Source organism: Halichoeres trimaculatus, unplaced genomic scaffold, assembly GCF_033239565.1.
Source record: "Halichoeres trimaculatus isolate MK-OKI-2021-1 unplaced genomic scaffold, fHalTri1.1 fHalTri1_scaffold_12, whole genome shotgun sequence".
Lineage (NCBI taxonomy): Eukaryota > Metazoa > Chordata > Actinopteri > Labriformes > Labridae > Halichoeres > Halichoeres trimaculatus.
In genome coordinates, this window is record NW_027437190.1 from 20,392,512 (window position 1) to 20,416,263 (window position 23,752).

Genomic DNA, 23,752 nt, shown 5'->3' on the forward strand with positions numbered 1-23,752 from the left:
GATAAGTGTACAATCTCATTATCACTATGATTAGTGTTCATCTCAGTGTGTGATTCAGCCTCATATCAAGTCTGAAACATCATCTCTTCTGATAGCACACTTTGGCAACCTGCTGCAAGACTGAAGCAAAGAAATCTACAAATATTTCATATAAAGAAAGTACATAGCTTCCAGAACGAAAATTACAGTCTGTTGGTGAAAAATGCACAATCAAACGTTAGCCAACTGTTTTACAAATACAGTCAATGAATCAAACAATTATAGATAGTGATTTATTCTAAAATATCAGACAATACTTGCTCAACCTCAGATCCCCTTTTGTTAGAATATAGGACCAGTAATCTTTCCAGACACAAAGCCTCCACAGTGGGGACATCTGTCACTTTAATTCAAGCTAATGATTGAGCAGTCCTGGGGCAGAGGGAGATAAGTGGGGGAGTTAGTGAATGAGTGTGTGTGTGTGTGTGTGTGTGTGTGTGTGTGTGTGTGTGTGTGTGTGTGTGTGTGTGTGTGTGTGTGTGTGTGTGTGTGTGTGTGTGTGTGTGTGTGTGTGTGTGTGTGTGTGTGTGTGTATGGGGGGTGTCTACAAGCGAGAGCAAGACCCTGAACATCTGTTGTCCTATTCAGAGAAAACTGATCATGATCCTACCAAAAGCTGCCCGATTGGCCCACCAACATCCTGTTTCGCAATTAAAGGCTGCTGTCAACAGTGAGCATGAATGGACTGAGATTTATTGTGGTGAAAAATAAAAAAAAGCAACAAATGGATAGCACAGAGGTATAGAGCAGGAGGCTTAGAGCTGTGCTTGCTGAAGCCTTAACATCCATGCCATGAAACTTTTAGAGCAGAGAAAATCCTTGCTTTCAGTCAGACTCAATCCCTGCCACTTCCTGCCATCTGACTTGTTATTTTGCTCACACAGAATTGATACACGCAATCCTGGTCGGCCTTCTCTGATATGTATCTTTGAGCAACTATGAGCCGTATCAGATGTGCGTGTGAGCTCTATCTTTAGGGCCCAGGTCCAAGAATTGAATACACCAAATGGCTAGTGAGATGGGGCCAGCCTGCTGCAAAATAACTCAATCATATTGGAGATGCATTGCATTTATAAGGAACCCAGAGGAGTTTGGCCAACTTCCAAGTGAGATAAATTGTCCTCTGGAAAACCTCACATGAACCTGTTCTCAATCTAAATACTCTTTGTTTTCAACATTTCTGTTCTTCCCAACATCGATTCAGACCAAGTCTTAGAGAACTTATTAACTCAACACTTGAAATGCCTTTTTTCTCATTTTCCAACAAGAAGAAGTTAATGATACAATTTTAGGTCATTGTGTAGTTGAAATATTTTGTGCTACAGCTTCATTTGGAGAAAGATTGGATTTTATTTTTCCTTATAATGACTTTTTAGGAGACTTTGAGCCTAGAATGCTTTTGAATTAAGATGGAAGAGAGTTGGGGAAAGACACACAATAGATATTACAAGAAACAATAGCAAAAAGACATCAAAAGCATAAAATGTTAGTGGGACAGCGCTTGACTGATTCATGTGACTGAAATCCATAGCACACAAGCATCTGAAGAATGGAATATAGAACTGCTAATTTAACAATTGTTGAATTTCTGAAACACCTATTCATCATACCAAGCACTGATCCTCAGGGTCATTTCTGAATGCACAGATTCAGGTGACTTCACCCGTCCAATCAGCAGACAGAGAGAGAGAAAGCGAGAGAGAGGAGTCCTCTCCCAATCAGAGCAGCCTGCTGCGCGCGGCTTCATTTCCGTGCACGCGGGCCCTCCCAGCGATGATGTAATGTCATGAATATTGAAACAGGTTGCCTGGTGGTCGGGAGGCGCTGGAGTCAGCATCCCTTCTGCTTCCTCATCACCACAACCCAGCATCCAGAACCCGACAAAAACACCCAGAACAGGTAGGAAATCAAATGAAGCGCCTTTTTTTTCCTCTCCATGTGATGATCTCTGTTGTCTTTGCACAGATAGCCTATTTGTTCGGGATAAATGTGAGAACAGTTACCTGTATGAAGGGCAAATGTCTGACTGTGCTCAACGTTATCTTCTTTACTGTCAGGCCTTCGTGGTTGGTAAATTTACAGTTGCTTTTTTTGTGCAACACTTTGGTCTACACGGAGCTTTTTTCTATGTTCCGTCCAATTTCATAGTCTGCATTAATCCAACATGGACGGAGAGAAAGCGCGTGTGACAGGTAGTCGATACTGTGCCCCTAAAGAGACAAAAGAAAATTACACATACTTTTTCAACTGTAGACTATTGACTAAAAACCCAGTGTCTGTTGCTTTTTTGTCACTTTAAAGCTCGTTCTGGGCATTTTAGAAGTGAGTCATCGCTAGTATTGGATAGGAGGAAGATGATGATGATGGCTGACAGGAAACGGCTCTCTTGTCTGAGCTTGGTTGAGGCTCCTCTGGTATCAAGAAACTGGATCCTCCTTTGTTTTTTTTGTGGGTCTGTGAGGATCAGATCAGGGTCCTCTTAGGACCAAATTTGTGTGCACTGAACAGGGACTGGTTTAATGTCTGCTGGTCCAGGTTTTCAGCCTTGCTTTCTCTCCTTGTTCATTGCCCTTTTGGCTGCGCATGTGACGCAAATGACGGTCTAATTGCCCGATTTGCAGCTGATCAGTAACACATCTCATCAGGCACTGCTGACTGCATAATAACTTGTGGACACGTATACCTGCCTCTGGGAGCATTTCATCGTCAGTAGCCTAATTAACATCCCTTATGGAACAACCATTAAAATTGCTGTGGGCTGACAAGTCCTGACAGATTTCTTCTTATTATTTCAGAAAAATACATAAAATCTTGCCTTCTCTGTTTTTTTCCACGAATAAAGTTAGAAATAATTCATCAACCTGTAGAGGGGAATCTTCCCTCTTTGAACGTTGCAGTCTACATTTTGTCGATCTTTTGTTGTTTGGCTTTAAAGTCAACATTTCTCAACCACAGGGATCCCACTGATGAGGATGGATGTTAGTATGGATGAACTGAGCCTCTGACACCATCATGAACCCTTCATCTGCCGACTCGTCGCGGCAGCCAGACAGTAGCAGCCGGAAGCAGCAGCGGTCCTCATCTCCGGCCGGGCTCAAAGACAGTGGATCTAAAGCTGCTCAGAAGGGCAGCAGCTCGTCAAAGCCCATCACCTCGAAGCAAGCGGGAGGAGGGGGTGGAAGTGGAAGAAACAGCCGAGGTCATTCTCCCGTCTCTTCGGGCAGGGAGCGGCAGGCCGGAGGCGCTTCTTCCGTCAGAGGCGCGGCTGCTGTCCAGGCTGCTGGTGCTGAAAGCCCGACGCTCAGCAGGTCTGCAGATAGGAATAGTGCCCAGACACCGGAAGACTCCTCCCGCCTCGCTGGTGATGCGCCCTCTCCTTCCAGAGGAGACCCAAACCGCGTCGTCTCCGACCAGCCGTGCGCATCTAAATCCCCTAAACTGAGGAGCAAAAACCCCAGAGCAGGAGAGGCCAGCGCTGCGACGAGCGGCAGCAAGAAGAGCTCCAAAGGCACAGTAGGCTGCGGACCCGGTTTCTGGAAGGAGGGATGCCTGCAGTCCGAACTAATCCAGTTTCACTTGAATAAGAGCTTGGGGAAAAAAGGGACAAAGATGCAGACGAAATCAGCATCACCACCGGCATCAGAGCCGGAGCTGTCCCCTGAGCCAGACATCCCAAAACAGGCTTCACAACCAGACCAGCGATTTCAAGAGGAGATGGAGAAGCTTCAGGATGAAAACGAGGATCTCAAGGTAAATTTTTAATGTACTACCATCCTGACAATTTGTTCACTGTAGTTACAGTTTATTTGGGTGAAACCTGTTGAGATTAGCCTTTAGACTACATACATTTTTTAATGTACTACCATCCTGACAATTTGTTCACTGTAGTTACAGTTTGTTATTTGGGTGAAACCTGTTGAGATTAGCCTTTTGACTAAATGTAAACCACACTGCTTCATTTTTTGTGGAAGATGTCTGTAGTCCCAGGCCCAGGTCAGGTTTTCTCTCAGAGCTCAGTCTGGATTTTCCTATTTTGTGACACATTTTGATATTCTCTCCTCCCTCTTTCAGACTGAGATTGAGGAGATGCGAGCAGAGATGGATGAGATTAGGGACACCTTCTATGAGGAGGATGCCTGCCAGCTGCAGGACATGCGCAGAGAGCTGGAAAGAGCAAACAAGAACTGTCGGATCCTTCAGTACAGACTGAAGAAGGCTGAGAGGAAGAGGCTCCGGTTTGCAGAGAGTGGTCAAGTGGATGGAGAGCTGCTCAGGAGTCTGGAGCAAGACCTCAAGGCATGTAACTAGTGAGCTTTGGTTTTTTGTATTCTATGTTAACTGTGATTAACTTTTCTCACTTCTTCTGTTTGGATTACAGGTGGCGAAGGATGTGTCTGTGCGCTTGCATCATGAGCTGGAGAATGTGGAGGAGAAGAGGATGAAGACAGAGGATGAGAATGAGAAGCTGAGGCAGCAGCTGATAGAAGTGGAGGTCACCAAGCAGGCCCTGCAGAATGAGCTGGAGAAAGCCAAAGAGGTAAGGATAACCCTTTGTAAGGTGTATGAAACACAATTTCAGCTAAAAGTCAGGATAAAGACGAGTAACAAATGCCATTTCTTCCGTCAAGGAGGTTATGTTTTAGGGAGAGTTTGTCCGACTGTCTGTTTGTCTGTGAACAACATAACACAGAAATTAATGGACAGATCTTCATGAAATTTTCAGGAAATGTTCAGAATGAGATTAGAAGGATGTGATTAAATTTTGGAGGTGATCTGGATCACTGTCTAGATCCAGGATTTTTTTTTTTAAAGAACTCTCTATTATTGTGAGATAGGGCCGGTTTTACCACATGTGTATATAACTTCACAATAGATGGTTGGATCGTTTTGCAAAACAATACAAGACAATAATTTCTAACAGATGTAAAAGTACGATCTAGATCCTGGCATTATTCTGGATACTAAGATCTGGGAAATGAAATATGTACTCGGTAATCATAATTTTCAACACTGTCAGGTAACAAATGATCGTACAAACCTGCAACTAACACCAAATTGTAGCAGACAGTCTGCTGAAAGGGAGTATAACATTAAAGTAGGACTTAAGTGTTGCGTGACAATCACAATATGCTTGGTGGAAGTCTGCGCTCTCTAAGTGCTTTTGTAGTTTTAGGATGTTTCTGAATTTTTCTATTTGATTTAAACCCAAATGTTTCAGTAGCGTTTTTCTTCAGAGTAGTTTTAAACAATTGTGTTTTTCTTCATTATAAGGCCTATAGTGTCCTTCTGATCAGAATGATGTCAGTGTCTTTGGGAACAAAGTTGTGCTGATGATGATGTCAGTCATGATGATGATGATGATCATGACAGTGATATAACCACTGCTTCCCCGCAGCTCTCACTGAAGAGAAAAGGAAGCAAGGATGGGCCGAAAGTAGAGAGGAAGGCTCCACAGACCCCTACTGAGGTGAGTCAGCATTATTCAATTATAAAGTAATGAACTTCAATTAAAATGTTAGATGATGGAGTTGTTTCCAGTGTAATATCAAATTAAGTATCATAAATTGTAGTGAGCTTGAGTAATAGCAAAGAAGAAAAAAAGACCATCAGTCTGTTCTCTAAGATAAAGTGTTTTCAGAGGTGACAGCTTACATGAGGAAACTACAGTAGCTTGTCTGTTTTTCCCATATCTGAGTAAACAGACTAAATCAGAAGACTTAAACTAATTAAAGAGTAAACCCACTTTTGTCTGCTACTCCAGGAGGAGAATGAGGATTTAAAATGCCAGCTGGCCTTTATCAAGGAGGAGGCCATCTTGATGAGGAAAAAAATGGCCAAGATTGACAAGGAGAAGGACAGACTGGAGCAGGAGTTGCAGAAGTACCGCTCCTTCTATGGAGATGTGGACAGCCCTCTGCCCAAAGGCGAGGCTGGAGGGCCTCCGACAACCCGAGAATCAGAGCTGAAACTCCGCCTACGTCTGGTGGAGGAGGAGGCAAACATCTTGGGGAGGAAGATAGTGGAGCTTGAAGTTGAGAACAGGGGGCTCAAAGCTGAACTGGATGACATGAGGGAGGACAGGTACTTTTGCATGAATTTACAAGATTCAAACCAATAAAACACCCTAAACTCTCAATGACAATGTAACAATTGTACTGAAGGAATGGAAAAGTACACAATTTCCATGTCTGAATAATGATGGATTAATTTCAAAAAGGAGGTGTGTGTTCACTAACACTTGTAGATATTGAGGCTTTTTTTCTCTCCTCTCCTAGCATGGCTGCATCTGGTGTGGACAGCACCAGCAGTGGAGGTCAGCAGTGCAGAGAGCAGGGCGAGGCTCTGTCAGAGCTCAGGCAGCAGCTGCAGCTGGTGGAAGACGAGGCTGAACTCCTCCGCAGGAATTTAGCAGATGTGGAAGAAGAGAACAAAAAGGTACAAAGTCCTGACTGTTCTCCAAAAGGGTGGATTTTCTCCACAAGACCACAGTTAGTGAAATATCAGAGGACAAAACTATTCTTTGTATGCTGTGATTATGAAGTTAAAATAAATTTAATTAAATACATTCTAATCTTACATGCACGTTGCTCATCTGTCCATGTCTGAAACTGAATTTAATTTGTTTTCTCTAAGTCTGAGCCCTTCTTTATGACATACTGAATATAACGTGGTGCAGGCTAATGCGCTACTGTAGCAGCAAGCACTAAATAATCACTTAAGTCTTTGATTATAAAGTTTGTTTTGGATTTGTAAGAGATATTACAACTCAGAGAGTAAAATACCTTCAGAAATCATTGGATTACAAAAATTCCTCCTTAGTCAGTTACTGTCTTCAACTTAATTAAATCTGACCAATATTGGTCATTTGACTGACAGTGGCCTGGACATTTTTTTGAGATAATATAGTAAAGCAAGCTGAAGATAAGCTTGTAGGTTTGACTGGTGATGTAAGACTTAATTTTCTGTCTGCTCTCCCCTTGTGTGTGTCTTGTGCTATTATTAGAATAATCACTGACTTTAAGGCCTTTGAAACTCAAATGTCTGAACTATTCATATTGCTGCACATTGTACATTAATCAGCCTTATCTTTAGGTGACAGGTGAACTCAATAAGTTGAAGTACAAGGCTGGATCCCATGAACCTGGAACAAGGCACGGAGGAGGTTTGTTTTTCCTTCAGTTTTTCAGTGAGTTTAACTGAGTCATTGTTGCAGGAAGAAAAAAAAACAGTGCCTTAGAGCTAGGTATATTTGTTCTTTGCTTAATAAATCTGCTTCTGGTAAGAAATGTGTTTCATAAAGCCTTCAGGAGCAGAACATTAAAGTCTCATTTGCAGAGATGTTCCACTTCTCACTGTCGCCTCATTTCAACCCCAGGAGGAGGTGACCCCGCCAAAGTGGAGGCCCTGCAGGAGGAGCTGAAAGCAGCGCGTCTGCAGATCAATGAGCTGAGTGGCAAAGTGATGCAACTCCAGTATGAGAACCGGGTTCTGCTCTCCAACATGCAGCGCTACGACCTTGCATCCCACCTGGGCATCCGTGGCAGCCCTCGGGACAGTGACGCAGAAAGTGACGGGGGACGGGACGATGACACCCCCTCTGCTTCAGCATCCTCCCCTCGCCTACTACCACCCCATCGCAAGCGTGAAGGCCCAATTGGAGGAGAGAGTGACTCAGACGAAGTGAGGAACATCCGCTGCCTCACCCCAACACGCTCCCTTTACTCACCTGTGGACAGCCGTTTTTTATCCAGGAGCCTGAAGGACCGGCAACAGATGATAGATATCCGCATCGAGGCGGAGAGGCTGGGTCGGACCATCGATAGGCTCATCGCTGATACCAGCACTATCATCGCCGAGGCCCGAGTATACGTCACCAACGGGGAGCTGTTTGCAAGACTGGATGAGGATGAGGAGGGTGGCAGGTAGAAAACCCAAACAAAGTGAATCTCAGATTAATCCATTTCTACACTACAGCACTGTGATTTTTGAGTCTTCACTGCCTACTTTTCCAGGATCAGAGAGCATGAGCTGCTTTACCGTATCAACGCCCAGATGAAGGCTTTCAGGAAGGAGCTGCAAAGCTTTATTGACAGGCTGGATGTCCCTAGGCAGGAAGACAAACAAGCAGAGGAGCCACTATCTGTAAGGAAATACAAATAAACAAACAACTTTACTGTCATTTTTGTGATGCCTAATATGCACTTTTTTTTCTTTGTGTACATCTACCCTTCATTACCTCCTTTCTCTTTGATCCACATCCATCAAGATGTTTCAGCCCATCATTCTACTGATCCTCATTCTCGTTCTGTTTTCTTCACTTTCTTATGCCACCATTTTTAAGTTGGTATTCCTTTTCACTTTGTTCTTTGTTCTGTAAAGCACATTCTTAGTATCACATTTTCATTGTTTATTTATTTTTCTTGCTTATTCATTTGATTTCTTTTATGTTGAACATGCCACATAAGGTCACTCAAGGTACAGGACATTATCATTTTCCATTTATGATCCAAGCCACTTATCTACTCAGAAGCTTTCAACATTTACTGGAGACCAAACACCGTGGAGGAACCGTGCAGTGTTAGGTGAGTTTGACATTCATCTTCCCGACTTGTTTTTGAGCAAAGGTTTCTGCTTTGAAAGTCTCAGAGCCCCTGTCTGAATGAACATTCCTCAGCACTATGTGGGCATTTTCCCTTTGTGCTTGATTGACTTATGTACCCTTTTTTCTCTTAGTCCACACTATCTCAGTCTATTTTGAGGCAATGTTTAATTGCCAGTAGAATTAACTAAAATAAATTCTGGTTCAGGTAAAATCAGACACCAAAAGTGTGTAGGTGGACACATTCGTACTGAGTTTAAGGATGTAAACAAATTTACCTTCCAATTTTATAACCTTGTCACTACTTCATGAATTCTTGCAGTGCAGCTCATGGCATTGGCCTTGCTTTGAACCTTATAGAGGGATTTTGGATTATTCATTTAATCAGATAGTGGACCATTTTATCAATATTTTGGGTGTCGATTCGACAAATTTTGTATTGTATCATATCCTATAGTTTGTTACTCTGTCATTCCCACTCATAGCGTTCAGAGCTCTTTTTACATATCAAGTTTGTTGAACTGTGTTGTTATCCTTGTAAAGGCTAAAAAAATTATCTGAGGTTGCTATGCAGTGGGTTTGAAAAGCCAAAAGACCATGAGATATCATTTTTAGACTTGAACCATTCCGTGGCAGCAACAAGATCTCTGAACAGTAAGCTCTTACATTATTAATACTGAAACTGTGACAGTGGGGAAATGCAAGTTTTAAACACTAAAGTGCACCAACAGTAACATCATTGACTCTTAAAAACTCACACACAATCTGCCATTGAGAAAATAGAGCTTAATCTCTTCCAAGTTCCTCTTAGGCAATACAACTGACTGAGTCATGAGCTATGTCAACATAATCTGTAACAAATCAACCAAATGTGCACCAGTAACATGATAGCAGCAATGACATTTCACCCATATTTTGATATTCAGGCTTTCTACTGTGAGGTAGCCGTAGGTGGGTCCTTAAATACAGCTAAAATGTGCTGATGGTGGATCTGTTAAACCAGTAGACCTGACCACCAGCACGGGGGCGGACCGGTCCACTTCTTTCATCCCACCGGTGGGGTGACGTCACATATTAGGGCCAGCTGTGGAGAGAGAGGAGGGGAAAAGAGAGAAAGGAGGATTTTATTCCTGCTAATGAATGCATCATTTCAGCTGTAGGCTGTCGCTCTCCGGTTGTTTTTCACTAAACCTCTGCATTCCTGTGCAGACTTCCAGCTGCAGAAGAGGCAGAGGAGTTGGCTTTTTTGCGTTTTGGGGGATAATAATCACAGCTTTCAGGATTATATAAGACGAAGAGGTAAGAACCAACGAATCTAACTGCACGTGCTTCGTGTTGTCCAAAGTTAGCTTGCGTCTTACCTATTACCCAGCCTGTAACAAAAACTGTAAGACAAAACAAAGCACAGTGGTGAGAAATGTGGCTGTGTTTTCCATCGAGGTGATAAAATCTCATTCTTCTTTCTTTCCTCGTGATAGTCATCCTTCTGTCACGCTAAGATAGCAAAAGAGACCTGAAGGAAGGGTGGAATTGGCTCAACGCTTAAAGAGAAAGGAGTTCTTGAATGTTAAAAGACTTTTCTCATATTTTGAAGCGAAAGTCACACTAAGGTTAAAATGCACGACCCTTAAATTGAGTCATTTGCTGCTTATATGCCTTAGCAACAGCTGGCTAGCTAGCTTTTTTCCCCAAATACAGCGCGCGTGCGAATATTGATGTTGCCATGGATACCGCTTAAGGGTGTAATAAGGCTTCATGGAGCGTAATTAGAGCGATGCGGTGTTGACTTGTGTCCCTGCACTGCTTCGTCTAGACGCCTTCCAGCTATCCTGCTGCAGGAAAATAAACTCCTGGTTACAGGGGGTAAAAATACTTCCCCGCTCTTACATCAGTGCGCTCCGTGATATTTCTGGGAGCGTCTCCCATTCGCGTAGGAGCGGTTACTGGGTGTCTTGACTTTGCCAGCTCTGGAGTATCGCCTACAACGCCTCAGTGCTGGGAGGAAGACGTGACACGGTGCGACCTGGGATTTCAATAAAAAAGAATGAAAAAACAAACAAGAAAATAACAGAAGTGATGATGATCCTGAAGGAATAAAACAGGACCCCGTTCAAACTGGTACAAGAATGGCGGCTTGACCTCATCTCTATGAAGATATGGAGGGGACTACAGCGTCCTGTCCAGACGCCTGTTTTAAGGTGGCAGCTTTGTGGCCAACGGTGGACCTGGCCGAGTTTGGATAACTGATGCATTCAGTTTGTTGGGTCACAACTGAGAAAAAACGACAAAAAAAACTTATTATGGGAGAAAGTAGCTCAGTGACCAGCTACTTTTAATTCAGCGCGTTTCCCTTTTTTCTGATGTGCTGTAGGAATGTGGAGTGCTTTTATGAACGGCTCGGGGCTGCACAGCGGGGGCGGTGCTGGCGGGGGTGCGGGTTTTGTCCCGTCCCAGGGATGGGAGTTCGTGCCGTGCACCAGGGTAGATAGAGCAGATAGGGGCAGGGTAAAAAGCCGCAGCCCCCTGCGAAGGATCTCCTCTCCGCCCACCGTCTTCAGTCACATCTACGAGCCACAGTTCTCCGCTGCTTCATCGGGTTTTGGAGGAGAAGGTGGTGCAGGGGCACAGCTTGAGTTCCTCAGGGGACAAATGTGGCCGGGTCATGAACCTCAGCAACAGCAGCAGACACAGCACACGCGGCTTAAAAAGAAGTGTGAGGATTTGAAGAAGCGGCACGCGCAGGATAGGGAGGAATGGACGCGCGAGAAGGAATCATTGTTGAGAGAAGTAGCTGACATACAAGTAATTGTAAATATGAACTGTCTCCTTAGAATTGGAATATGTTTGTGTGTCCTACTGTTTTATCTGAGGGTGACAAACATGCACTCTTTTCTGATGGAGTATTTAAATGGAGTTGCTCTGTTGGAGGTTGTATGGGTACACAGTGAGTTGATTGTGTTTTATGAGATTAACCTCAAATTACGTAAATCAGACTGTTTCATATCCTTTAACTAAGGTAAATAATGATGTATTATAACAATTTTCATCTTCTGCCAGTCCTCTAAGCCACATATTGTGAGTGTTGACGCTTCTACATAATAGGCAACTTCATTTTGCACAATTTTAAGGCTGATGTCAACCGTCTGTCCATGCAGGGAGGAGAGAACAGGAGGATTCTGCTGGACCTGAAGTTAGTTTTGGATGAAGTGCAGGCGGAGGTGAAGAGAGAGGAGGAGAAGAGGAGCGATCTGCAGCTGCAGTACACCAGAGACAGATGTGCCTGGGAGCTGGAGAGAGCTGAGCTCAAATGCAGGATTGCACAGGTAACAAATGAGTGTTTGTGATGATGATCTGTGGATGGGGTTTGAGGTTCTTGATGGTGTCCTAAAGCATCTACAAACCAACATATCACACCCAGACCTTTAATATATACAGCTGTATGATTGGTGGCAGTGTGTGGGCTCGTGTTTGCAGGTAGATGTGTCTTACTCGTCTAATTTAAAAGCAGAACACAGATAAGTCATTGCATTTTACATCAGGAGTTGGCGAAACTTCTGTTTTATGAGCTCATGTCTGTGTATGTCTGTCCTCAAGTTTGGTGTAAGTTATGTTCGTCACTTTTGCCACCCACAAAGGCGGGGTGATAAGTCACCCTGGCATCCACCCAACTAAAGCTTTCAGCTTAGACAAAAGATTTGCTCCAGGGAGACAAACATACTTATCCCTGCTCAGCCAGACACAAACATCCCACTTGTTTGTTTTTTTTCCATAAACTCTTTGGGTCTGAAATATTAACCTGTAGTTTTATTGGACAGCCACTGTTCATGTGTTTATGAAATGGTCAAAACTGAGGAGTTAAGTGTGCATACCAGTGCCACGCTGTGTCAGACATTGAACCGATCACTTAAAAGACCATGCATGGATGTTCTTCAAAGCAATGCTGCTCTGGGGATTTAGCATTTTTGTCCTCTCAGATCAGAAGATGGATTTATTTAGTAGACATCAAAACATGAACCAACTTGCTTTTGATACTCTTGACTTTTTCTGTGAGCTTTGAATCTCAGACTTTCTTGTTTTCCTTTATTTTCATGCACTGTTTCTGATGCGACTATCTCCATCTGCCAGTTGAGCCCCATATGATTCCTATCACAGACTTAAAACTGATTAGTCACACATTAACCAACACACAGCTCTCCTTTGTTTGTACTTGGCAGCTTTGAGTAGAAAATTAAATGGTTCTTTGAAAAGAAAGAAGCACAAAAATTCCATCATGTGGTGCTGGAAATTATCAAGGTGGTGCTATTTTACTTGCAGAGCTTTTGGAGAGAAATATTGATGACACACTGACACCTCAATGCGACATAGTAACACGGATTCTAAACATTACACACACGGATGGTTTAATGTGTGAGTAGATGGCACAGTGTTACTGTTCAGCTCTTTATCTTGCTGGCTCTGTTCCCTCTCACTGTCTGGATGTCTGAGAGCCATATAAAACAGACATTTACTGTTCTGATTTGTGTTTGTAAAGCCCAAATTGGCAGTGGAGGAAGCTTATTGTACTGCTGGAGGTTTTAACACAACAGCACAGACACACAACCACACACCCGCACACATACCCAAACGCTGATGTTTATGCCAAGATGTTGGTGTGAGGCTATGCGTTAGTGTCTCTTCAGTTACCCATCACATCCACAATCTGTGCCTCTCTGAAGAACTTGGCAAGTCAGGTTGGACAGAGAAGATGTTTTTTTTAATTCTTAATAAAATAAAAGCACAATCTTTAACACAGCAGGTATGCACATTCAACGCAATCACACAGAACGACAGATCAAAGGAAATTTGACTTTGAGTTAAGCTGTGGTAGATGGGGTCAGCTCTTCTTTCAGAGTAACTTTGTTTTGATGCCACATCCTGCCACATTCATTGTTTGAGTATGTGTTTACCAAGCACCAGTCAGAGGATTTTCATCAAACTCAGATTACATTCAGTCAGTTTTTATGGACTAGTTTCCAGCTTAGTCATCAGATGACAAATTTCCTGACTTTTAACATAAAATCCCTCACAAGGCCACTTGGAGCAAATAAGTGTCAGATGAATATCTTGATTTTGGCCTATTTTTTGGTCATTGGTTACGGAAGAGATTGATGAAATCCTTTATTTATAGCCACTACATTGTTGTCCCTCCTGTAAACCTAGTTGTCTCATCTATGCTATAGTTTAAGTGCAATAAAGTGTTCAGATGATCAGAAATGTCTGCTTAACAAATCAGATGAGTGCAACAATAATGAACTCTGGCTAAAAGAATAGACAAGCATACACACTGATCAATCCTCTGAATTCAGTAGAGCTATATGGGTTCAGTCTAATTTCATTTCAAAGTTAAATGTGAATAATTTCAGCTTGGGTGAGAAACTCATCTATCATTCTCTGCATGCAGGCTTTGCTGCTTCCGAGCAGAATAGAGGCCATTTTTAGCCCAGACAGAGAGTGGAGGGTAATTGTGAGGGCAGTCTGAGCACTGACACTGACACTGAACTCACAGATGAAGTGTGCAGATTTGAAACACAATGGCAGAATCAGTACGTATTATATGTCCAGAAGGGGGGTACAGCTAAACTCCTCCATGCAGTCTTCCATGATAACCTTATTAATGTTCTGATGCTCACTGATGTGAGCTCTTGCTCTTGGCAGAAGGACTTTGAAGCAGCAGCAGCACAATTAGAGAGAGTTAGACAGAACAATTTAGAGGATTATCTGAGCAGTCAAGTGTATTATACAAACCTGAAGCAGGAAGTGGAATACGTTGGGGATATTGGAGGACATTAGTCCAGTAAATTGGAATTTTGGGGTAATTTAAAAGTAATGGACAAAGTGAAATGGCATTGAAGATGGAGTTGACCTTAGCTGTGCTTAACAAGTAGTCTGCTTAAATCTACTTTGAGATGACGTTTCATAGTTAGAATTGGCACATTCAACATGAATGTACATATTCTCATGCTGGTCAACACAGTTTGCATCCTCTTGGTGGATATTTTTCTTGTTCAGAGAGGTTCAGAGACCACAGTTTAAAACTAAAAACAGCCCTGTGTCATATACTTTTCATACCAGAGATTTTGAGTTATCACTAGTGAGATAAATAAGCATCATAACATTTGTAGCATATCAACAGTTGCATGCTTGTTCTATTCCTGAGATTTTAATTATACACCCTCACGGTGAGCCATGCCTGTGAATTTACTACTGCACGTTGTTTCCACATCCTTTTTGGGCAACTCCTACCACCAAATACCAAGCAAGCATTGACGGTCCCAGGAAGAGGTCTTAGGCCGGATATTTCCAGGCATATTTCTCCGCATGCCACTGATTTATGAAAGTTGCTGGCAGCTAAGAGACATCTCACTCTGCCTGAGCAGCCAGCTCCCCCTCCTCCCTTTACCTCGTCTCCCCACCTCCCCAAGGAATGTGACATTGTACAAGGCTCTGTGTCCGCTATTTATAGTGGGCCACTGTGGTGACACAGTTACCTTTACATACCCTGGGCTATATTGCAAGAGTTACTGTGTCCAAGGGTGGATGGAGATTGCTCCTCCAGACTGTTTTTAAGTTTCCTATGGGTGTGTGTGCAGCGATGTGTTATCCTGCTGCTGACAAAAAGAGATGTTGTGTTCTCAATCAATGCAAAAAATGTTTTTCAGCCTTTTATTTTGACTCAAACTTTCTTTTTTATGCCCTTTCACTGCTTGTTTACATTCAGATGTTTAAATAGACTGTGGACAGCACCCATCATCATGTGTCTGTAATTGTGGAAATCTCTGGGGAGAGCCGCAGGCAGACAAAAAGAGTCAACTTGTTTTCTTTCTAAACCATCATTTCATGACCTCAGGCCACACACAGAAATAGACCCATGGCCGGGGATCGTAAGAAGGCTTTGGTCGCTGTCTGTGACTGAACACAGAAATAACACACACAGGCATGCTTGTATGCATTCTGTCCTCCTTTTTAACACACACACAGCACACATACACAATTTCTCTAAGGCCCAAATATATAAGCACATGCACAGGCGTTGCCTTTGGGCTTGTTCCAGTCCTTGTACTGACTATTTTTCTTCTTGTTTATGAGCAAAAGAGGGAAAGAAAAATGCATGTATTCAACAGAAAATGCACAGATCTGTGTACCAAACAGGCCCTATATCTTCAATACTGTGAAAGAGAAAAGTTTAGTTTGAAAAAACATATCCTTTTGGATTTTTTAGATTAGCTTTCCCAACATTGTTAACTGTGGGGTACAAGCCAGACTGTGCCAATGAACTTTGACAGGTCCAACCTTAGAGGGTGGCATAGTTTTACAACATTTTTTTACTGTCCCTGATAAATGAAAGCATGCTTTGGACTGAAGTTTTTTGGCTCCAACTCAGTAAAATTCCAAGGGTTTTTCCCAGGGTTTTCCAAGTGAAAGGGCATTGGTGAGGGTCACCCCTTAAAACTGTCCAAAATGTCCAATTAAACCTCACAATGTTGGCTCCTTGTGAATTCAGTGTTGGAAAGAACCAGAAGTTTACTTTATTTGTGATGAGAGATACTCTGTGCACACATTTGTTTTTTTTTGGACTGAAGCTGTAAGCCCTCTGCAGACACATTCTTCTGTGTATGAATCTGCCATATCCTGATCTGTATCCTGTGTCGATGAGGTATGATAGGAAAGAGACTTGAACCCTGAGCCCAGGAACCTCATGCGAGTTCTCACAGGATATTTTTAAGTCTCCACCTTCTCAGTTTTCTCTTTTACCATCCTATGAACCCCCTCACAGATGTCCTCATTGTGCATTATTCTCCCACTTCCTTCAGTTTCTCTTCTTGGCACTCCTGCATTCTCTTAATTCCACTTTTTATGATTTCTCCCACTCTTGATTCACTTGTGTTGTCATCTGGCGCTTTGAGTGCAATTTACCCTTTATCAGGGCTGACTGTTTTCTCCACTGTCTCTCCCACTTCTTCCCGTTCCATCTCCCTGCTCCCTTTCTCTCCTCCCCTGTGCCCTTTCCACTCTTTGTCTGTTTCTCACTCTTCAGCTGGAGGCTAGAGACGGTGCTGGTTTGGTTAGTGGAGGGGTCCAGTCAGCAGCAGGTCCTGGTTTTGTGGCGGCACAGGGGGCTCGAGAACAGCACGGCGAGACTTCGACGCTCCGCCGGGAGAGGGAAGAGCAGCGGAGGCTCCTGGCGGACACACACTTAACAGCCATGGACCTGCGCTGTCGTCTGGAGCACAATGAGAGGGACTGGTCAAGAGAGAAAGCAGAACTTCTGGAGAGGTTTGACGTGGAGAGGAGTGAATGGGAAAGCCAGCTGAAAGACATGCAGAGGAAAATAGAGGAGGTAAGTGTTCTGAGTAGCTGAATTTAAGTTTTACAGCATTTTTTAAGGTTTAGGACGTAAGTATTTGTTCAAGATTGGGTTGAGATAAAAAAACCCTTTCTAAGTTTGTAACACCATTACTGATACATTTCTGCATTTTTTTCAAAGCATGATAAATGGCTTTCTGGGCTCTGAGCACCCTGCAGTATGTAATACTTCCCTCCTACACATCCTGTCCACCATCAACACTGTCAAAACAATTTCTCTGATCAGTGTAGCTGCAGAGAGCAAGGAAGGAAGGAGTGGTCTGTAGTCCAAAACATCCCTGTACTGTGATTGAGTCTGCAATGAGAAAAAACTTGCAGAGAGATGAACACTTAAAAAACTCTCTTTGTGTTCAAGCATTTTTGAGGTCTGACTGAATAAATCAAGGAACAGCATTCAAGGAAAGTTATTTTAACCATTTAAAAACATTAAAGGATCATTTCAATTAACAGCAAACGTAAAGTGTCAAAGTGGTTAGGGGGTACTATAGAAAAGACAAAACATACATCAACCTATAAATTAGAAGTTACAACATTGATTCTCAGTAAAAAAAAACTCAAAACCTTTGGCTGTTATAAGAAGAGAAGAAATTAATTTTTGAAGGTTGTTTTGAGCACATATGGATCAGTAAGTAAACTTAATGGTTATAAAAGCTGTAGTTCTGATGTTAAGTTATACAGGTGTTTTTTTCCCCGTGAGAAAAGTGTCTATGGAAGTATTTATAGAGAAGAAAGGGAATTAATTTAGGACAAAAAATTAGTAAAAAAGGGAAGAAGAAAAGACTGGGACAGTTTGCATGGATGGTGTCAAAACCCAAACCCAGTCCTGACATGCTTAGAGAAGCAGATCAGTGTTTTTAATGAAGGAAACCCTGGAAATGTGGTGAGCTGGTCATGGTATAACATTTGCTCTGAAAAGAACTCGTTGCTCTGGTTTGCCCCTTTGATGGCAGTAAATCAGAAGAAACCAGACAAGGGATAAGCTTGCTGAAAAGCAGTGGTCCCATGTAGACACTGCGTGATGTGAGAGGAGCCCAGTCAACATGAAATAGTTCCTATTCTAAGACTGGACAGTCTGAGGCTATCCAATTTAATTGAAATGTTGACATCAGATGGATTGCTGTGCCTTCTTAATGGACTCCTCATTGTTCTGTGTAATATGTGATTATACATGAGTAGTAGATGTGGAGAAGTTGTTGTAATTAAACCATAAAACACTACCAGCTTTTACACAGTTTGATCCTGAGCCTAACCCTTAACACATGAACTATATTTTATCTTATTTTAAGAATCACTTTGAGAGCCCAATTCAAGGTGATAATGAGGAAGTGGCCCCATAACGCGGACGCAGTGTTCACAGCAGATAACATCAGTATTCCAGTCATTTCATTTTGGACTGATTTTTTACATGACGGCTGCAGTTACCACATTTTCTTTTCCTCTTGTTTCTTTTTTAGCTTTACTGTGAAGTCAGAACAAAACGAGAAGGGACCGGACTGATCAGCGGGAGGCAGGACCACGATGATGCTGCACATCGGCTCAGTATACGTTCAACCAGCACGGGCTCCAGTCTGCTCAGCGACATTTCTCGCTCGGAGCCACTCAGCAGCAGCAGTCAGTCAGAAACAATCAGACTCTCACCTTTGCCTGGTTCAGGTCACATCAGAAATGTCTCAGAGGGCCTCTGTGAATTCAACATCAGCGCCCAGTTCACTCATATTGGAAAGCCAAATCCTGAGCTCCCCGATGAGAAGAGATCCAGAAGCACTTGGCAGCAAGACTTAGTCACTGCAAGCAGGGAAGCTGTGGAAACAACAGAGCTGGACACAACCTTTCAGAAAGCTCCTGGATGTGGAGTCCCACTGAAAAATGTCTCTAAGGGTACTGAGAACAAAGTTCATACATGTCCTCAAGACAGTCCTCTGTGGGCAGAGCTGAGTTCTGGTAGTGACAAGAAGAAGAACACCACAGCTCTCAATGCTGTGAGTATTTCAAACTGTTATTCTTTTTTCTAAAACTCCATTTTCATGCACAGAGTACACACAGTGGAGGTTGTCAGCTCTTACTTCTTTTCTGCAGTGATGCTGACACACACTTTGTTTGATAGCTAGTGTTCCAGAAAGGTGTCCTGTGTACCTGCATTTGTCATTCTGCTGTTTCTTAGAATAGATTATCCTCTTTATCAGACTGTTTTATTTTTACAGAACCTCAGCAATACACAGATTCCAGCATGACTCATTTTATCTCCATCTCCCTCTCTCTGTCTCTGTCAGGCTCTGAAGGAGATCGCCCGTGTGAGTGAGGAGCTTTGTAGCTACCAGGATGAGATCAGAAAGAAGAGCGGGGATAAGAGGTACATAAATCCCCTTTGCTATGTTAACTTCCCGACGCCAACATGGAGCTATGAAAATCACTCCACCTGACATTTCTAAAAGTACTTGTTTTGTATTTTGTGTGTTACTTAATCTGTGTTTACTGCTGCCAGTGAATAATAAATCTTGTCTTATTTATATTTGTGAAGTAAGTTATACACAGACCAATTAAGTGCTTTGGAACATTTCATTTGACAGTTGAATTTCTTTCAGGAGTCAATCAGAGTCCTTGTGCTTACCTGAGGAGAGAGACAAGCTGTGCAGTCACAATGATACCAGACTGGAGATTGATGAAGCTCCCTGTGACCTCAGCCAGATTTATGATGACCTCCGAGCACTGGAGAGAGAAAACTGGATCACCTTGACACCAGATAACACCTGGCAGGCCAACAGAGGACTAAGCAAATCTTGGAGAGAGAACACTCCTGATCCAGACAGCTACAGAGACACCCAGAAAAGCCCCAGAGGCCTGTCTGATATTGATGTAACAGCTCCACCAGTCCCTCCTCGTGTCTCCTCCAGGAATCTGAGTACCCCCATCCTCCAGGAAACAGAACTTCACATCCCAGAATCCCCTGTAACAACAGCAAGGAGATGCCATAGCCCCTGTGTTCTGGTGGACAGAAAGTGTAGCAGCCCGTCCATTGTGAGGAAGTTTGAGGCCATGCTGCAGGAAAACGAGGGGAAATTTTTAATAGATGGTGTGATGGCTTCTTGCTCCATACCTGCTAACTCCAACTGTAACTTGGGCTGCTGCCACAACCGCTGGTCATGTGATGCAAGCAAGTTCACCAGCAGCAAATTGTCTACATACGGGACTGTGCAGAAAAGCTTCTCTGAAGTCAGCATACTGACTGCAGGAAAAGGCTTGCACTCAGATTACAGGCCTGGTCTTGGGAACTTAAAAGAGCAACAGATGCCTCCGGTTGTTAAAGATTTACCTGTAGAGATGCTCTTGTCCTCTCTCGAAATATCTCCTGCCAGTCTCAACCAGCATGGCTCCAAAAGAAACATAATGCTGGAACAAAAAACTGCTGAGTTCAACAGAACTTTGTTTCAGGCAGAGATGGGCCGTGCTGCTGAGGAGCCAGACGTCTTTACAGTAACAGATGTCTACTCTGCGGGGTGCACACCAGTCTTTCTACCAACTAGTGCGTCACATGAAGTTGAACCTCCCAGAGAGACAACATTTCAGCAACACCATAATGATGTAACAACTAGCGTCATGAATGTGAATCCAGAAGCCCCATCATCTCTCCCTGCTTTAGACCCTAAGCTCCAGAGCCCAGAAGTTCAGCTCAGGCAAAAGAGGTGTAGTCATGAGGGTGAGGAGGTCAGAACGAGGCATGAAATCCCCCCTGACTTTTTATCCCAGCAGCCACAGATGGGACTTGGGGAGGCAAGCAAAACAACCCCTGAGAGTCCTGCTCTGTGCTCTGAAGTCAAGCGCAAAGTTCGAACAGCAAGCAGTCCTTCCAGGAAAACACAACACAGAGCAGCCACAGAGTCTGTCCTTTCAGAGCCTGTCTTTCCTGCAAACACTCTGCCAGATCAGGACGTGGACACTTCCAGCTCTAAGAAAGAGAATCCCTGTGGAGCGAAGCCTCAGCCAGTCAGAGTTGGTGTCTCGCTCCAGCAGCCGTCTGCTGAGAACAAACAAAGACAGATGACAGAGCCTGGGCACCAGACGCAGCCAAAGCATGTGTCTGACTCAACCAGACCCGGGCCACGAATGATGAATGACCATCCCTGGAAGCCCCTCACTCTGGCTGCATACCCAAGACCCGAGGGGTCCAGGTCCAACTACGGGGCAGTTGAAAGGATTCTGAAGAACTATGAGAGTGCAGCCCGGGAAAAACAGAACCAGAGCCAGCAGGAGGGGAAGTCAGTAAATCCTCTCATCAGTGTCAGGCAGGATGAGAAAGTCACAGAACTGGACATGCTGGACATGGACCCTCTGCCCTTACCCCCCACCCTGAGACACACTCAGACTTCACACACCTCCCAGACACAAACTACACAAGCAAAGCTCAGCAGCCACTCCACCAAGGGTGTGGCAGAGGTGCATCTTACTGTGCAGGTGGGTAGAGACTGAGTTGTACAAGTTGTGTTCAGTTGCTCATAGATCACTGCCTTTGCACAGACATCCACATTTAGAAACAGTCTGAACAAACCATGCTTTCTACATGTTGTTTGGAATCAGATGAATAAGTCAGCACTATTTTTAAGAGCTATAACAGCAGTGACTCTGGATGAACTTGCACATTTAATTCCTGTTAATTCCATTCTGAAGCACCAAGCAATTGCCCTTGACTGAGGACAGCTCCGGTGGGAATGTTGTTTATTTCTGGTATGTGCTAAAAGACAGAAGCGGGCCAAAGCCTCCATTATTATCTGGGCATCTGGGCCATTTCATTGCTTAAAGGCTCCTGACAAAGGGAACTAGTGGTGTTGCATTTAATGTTTAAATCCAGCAGGAGGTTTATCACCTTCATTAGAGTATATTTTATCTTGCCATCCATTTCGTTTGGCCACGTAGTAGAAGTGTATTTCTGGCTCTTTGTGCTGTAATTACAGAAGTATCTGTAAGGAGCCAGCTGACTTCATGCCCTTGGCAGACCACTGGAATGAGAAATCTGGGGTGATTATGCTGCTTTAAAGTCATGCAAATGTTAAAGAAATTGTGCAAGAAATAATCAGACCAATTTCATCTAACCTTACAAAAAGAGCGCAATCAGAGCAGCACTGTCCAAAATAAAAGTCTGCAGATTGTGAAGTCAAGCTCAAAGGTATTGAAGTTGCAGCATATGTTAAGTATTTCAGTACAGATGCTTTTCTCCTGGCCTCATGGAGTGGATCTACTTGTATGACTTTTCCACATGAGCATCCTGAATTTATTAGCATTCCTGTTGTGTCCTCCAGGGTCAAGAAGACTACAGATGGGGCACGTGACAAAATGTTAAGTATCTGAGTGTGACTTTGATTATTGACAGGATGGTGTGATAATCTTAAATGTTAATTCATTTGTTTCTCCACAGGAGGATGTAGAGTCTTCAGTCTCCTCCTCCTCGCCCAAGAAGAACTTCTCGAGACCAGCTCGTCCAGCTAACAGACGCCTCCCGTCCCGATGGGCCAGCCGCTCCCCCACCTCCTCTTCCTCTGCCTCTTCCTCTCCCCCCAGCACACCTGTTGTGCCTCCATCCTACCCTCTTCAGAAAAACACTTCCTCCTTTACCTACTCACATGCCTTCCACATAGAGACCGTCATCATCTGACCTACATCTGTTTGACTGAACCAACAAGAAGCCTTGAGTGATAACCAAACATTTTCTTATCATTGCTGATGTACATATCAGACCCAGACTGCTCCTTCCCTACTCCAGCGGAGGCAGAAGTGCTTTGGTTTTAAGTGAGCTACTCATCTTCAGAATGCATGTGGTGTCCGGTGGAGCCGCACTGACCAAGAAAGGCAAAAGAATCTGAAGCTGCTTCAACGTTTCAGCAGTGTGCTCTGATTAACCTGCCAGGCTTGCCCTGTCTTGGGAATGATCACGTCTAATGCTTCATTAATTCATTCATTCATGCCAACCATCTGAATGGAAATCCTTTGCTCAGGTCTGGATTCTTGCCTCCACTATTGTAGCCTTGCAGATCTATCAACAACCAATTCTCCACAACAGGACTTCCTCTGCGCCCTACACTAGCCTACATAAAGCAGTCTAAAAACTTCCAGCCAAATAAAATGCAGAATGATATATTTAATATGTACTGTATTTTGTAACTTGTGTGCTTTTTTTCCCACAAAATGATGTTACATCCACAACATGAAGCATCATGTTGGACTCTGAGAGAGCATTAATCTCAGTGTTGAACAACTGCTTTTCTGCCTTGTTCAATATTACCTTCAGTACATGCCTACACTGTACCTTACCTGTGACTAATACATTTTTGCTTTACATTTTTTTCATGACTTCATTAACACAAAATGTGAATGTGAGTTCCTTTTTTATAACTTTGTACCAAAGGCTGGTTTCCATTTTCCTGATTTGAAAAAAATTAAATGCGTTGTTTGTAATGGCATTCATTTTGCTGTCCTACCATTGCTGATGTTTTCTGATCAACATGTATGCGAAGCATCTTTCATGTAGCATCACTAATGTTGCTTATAAGAAAACATGAAAGAGCCTTTTTTCTACCTTTACTAATTGTGGATGGTTACATATCAGGACATTACTCTGCAGAGTGGTTCAGTTTTTTGGGGTCAACGTGGTGAATCATATCATGATGAAGGTGATGCCTTTGCTGTTCTTTTTGTGTAATAAACATGAGGACTTAATGACTT

At 43.3% G+C, this 23,752-nt stretch overlaps 1 protein-coding gene across 3 annotated transcripts; it reads left to right on the forward strand.

The window, feature by feature from the left end:
- Positions 1-1,663: 1,663 nt before the first annotated feature.
- On the forward strand, positions 1,664-23,752 carry LOC141800957 (microtubule cross-linking factor 3-like). 3 transcript variants are annotated; one of them, XM_074683831.1, is made up of 12 exons: positions 1,664-1,938; positions 2,995-3,789; positions 4,111-4,335; positions 4,418-4,576; positions 5,435-5,506; positions 5,801-6,120; positions 6,315-6,474; positions 7,132-7,201; positions 7,415-7,961; positions 8,052-8,181; positions 8,306-8,621; positions 11,794-11,930. In XM_074683831.1, exons 2-11 carry the CDS (start codon positions 3,052-3,054, stop codon positions 8,414-8,416), a joined length of 2,532 nt encoding a protein of 843 aa, XP_074539932.1. In that variant the 5' UTR covers positions 1,664-1,938; positions 2,995-3,051; the 3' UTR covers positions 8,417-8,621; positions 11,794-11,930. The 3 variants fall into 3 exon arrangements, with proteins under 3 accessions (XP_074539932.1, XP_074539931.1, XP_074539930.1); XM_074683830.1 differs by lacking the exons at positions 1,664-1,938; positions 2,995-3,789; positions 4,111-4,335; ... (6 more) ...; positions 8,052-8,181; positions 8,306-8,621 and adding exons at positions 10,018-11,440; positions 16,713-17,015; positions 18,496-19,020; ... (2 more) ...; positions 22,333-22,368; positions 22,449-22,588 and having other exon boundaries at positions 11,794-11,961; XM_074683829.1 differs by lacking the exons at positions 1,664-1,938; positions 2,995-3,789; positions 4,111-4,335; ... (6 more) ...; positions 8,052-8,181; positions 8,306-8,621 and adding exons at positions 10,022-11,440; positions 16,713-17,015; positions 18,496-19,020; ... (1 more) ...; positions 19,624-21,490; positions 22,449-23,752 and having other exon boundaries at positions 11,794-11,961.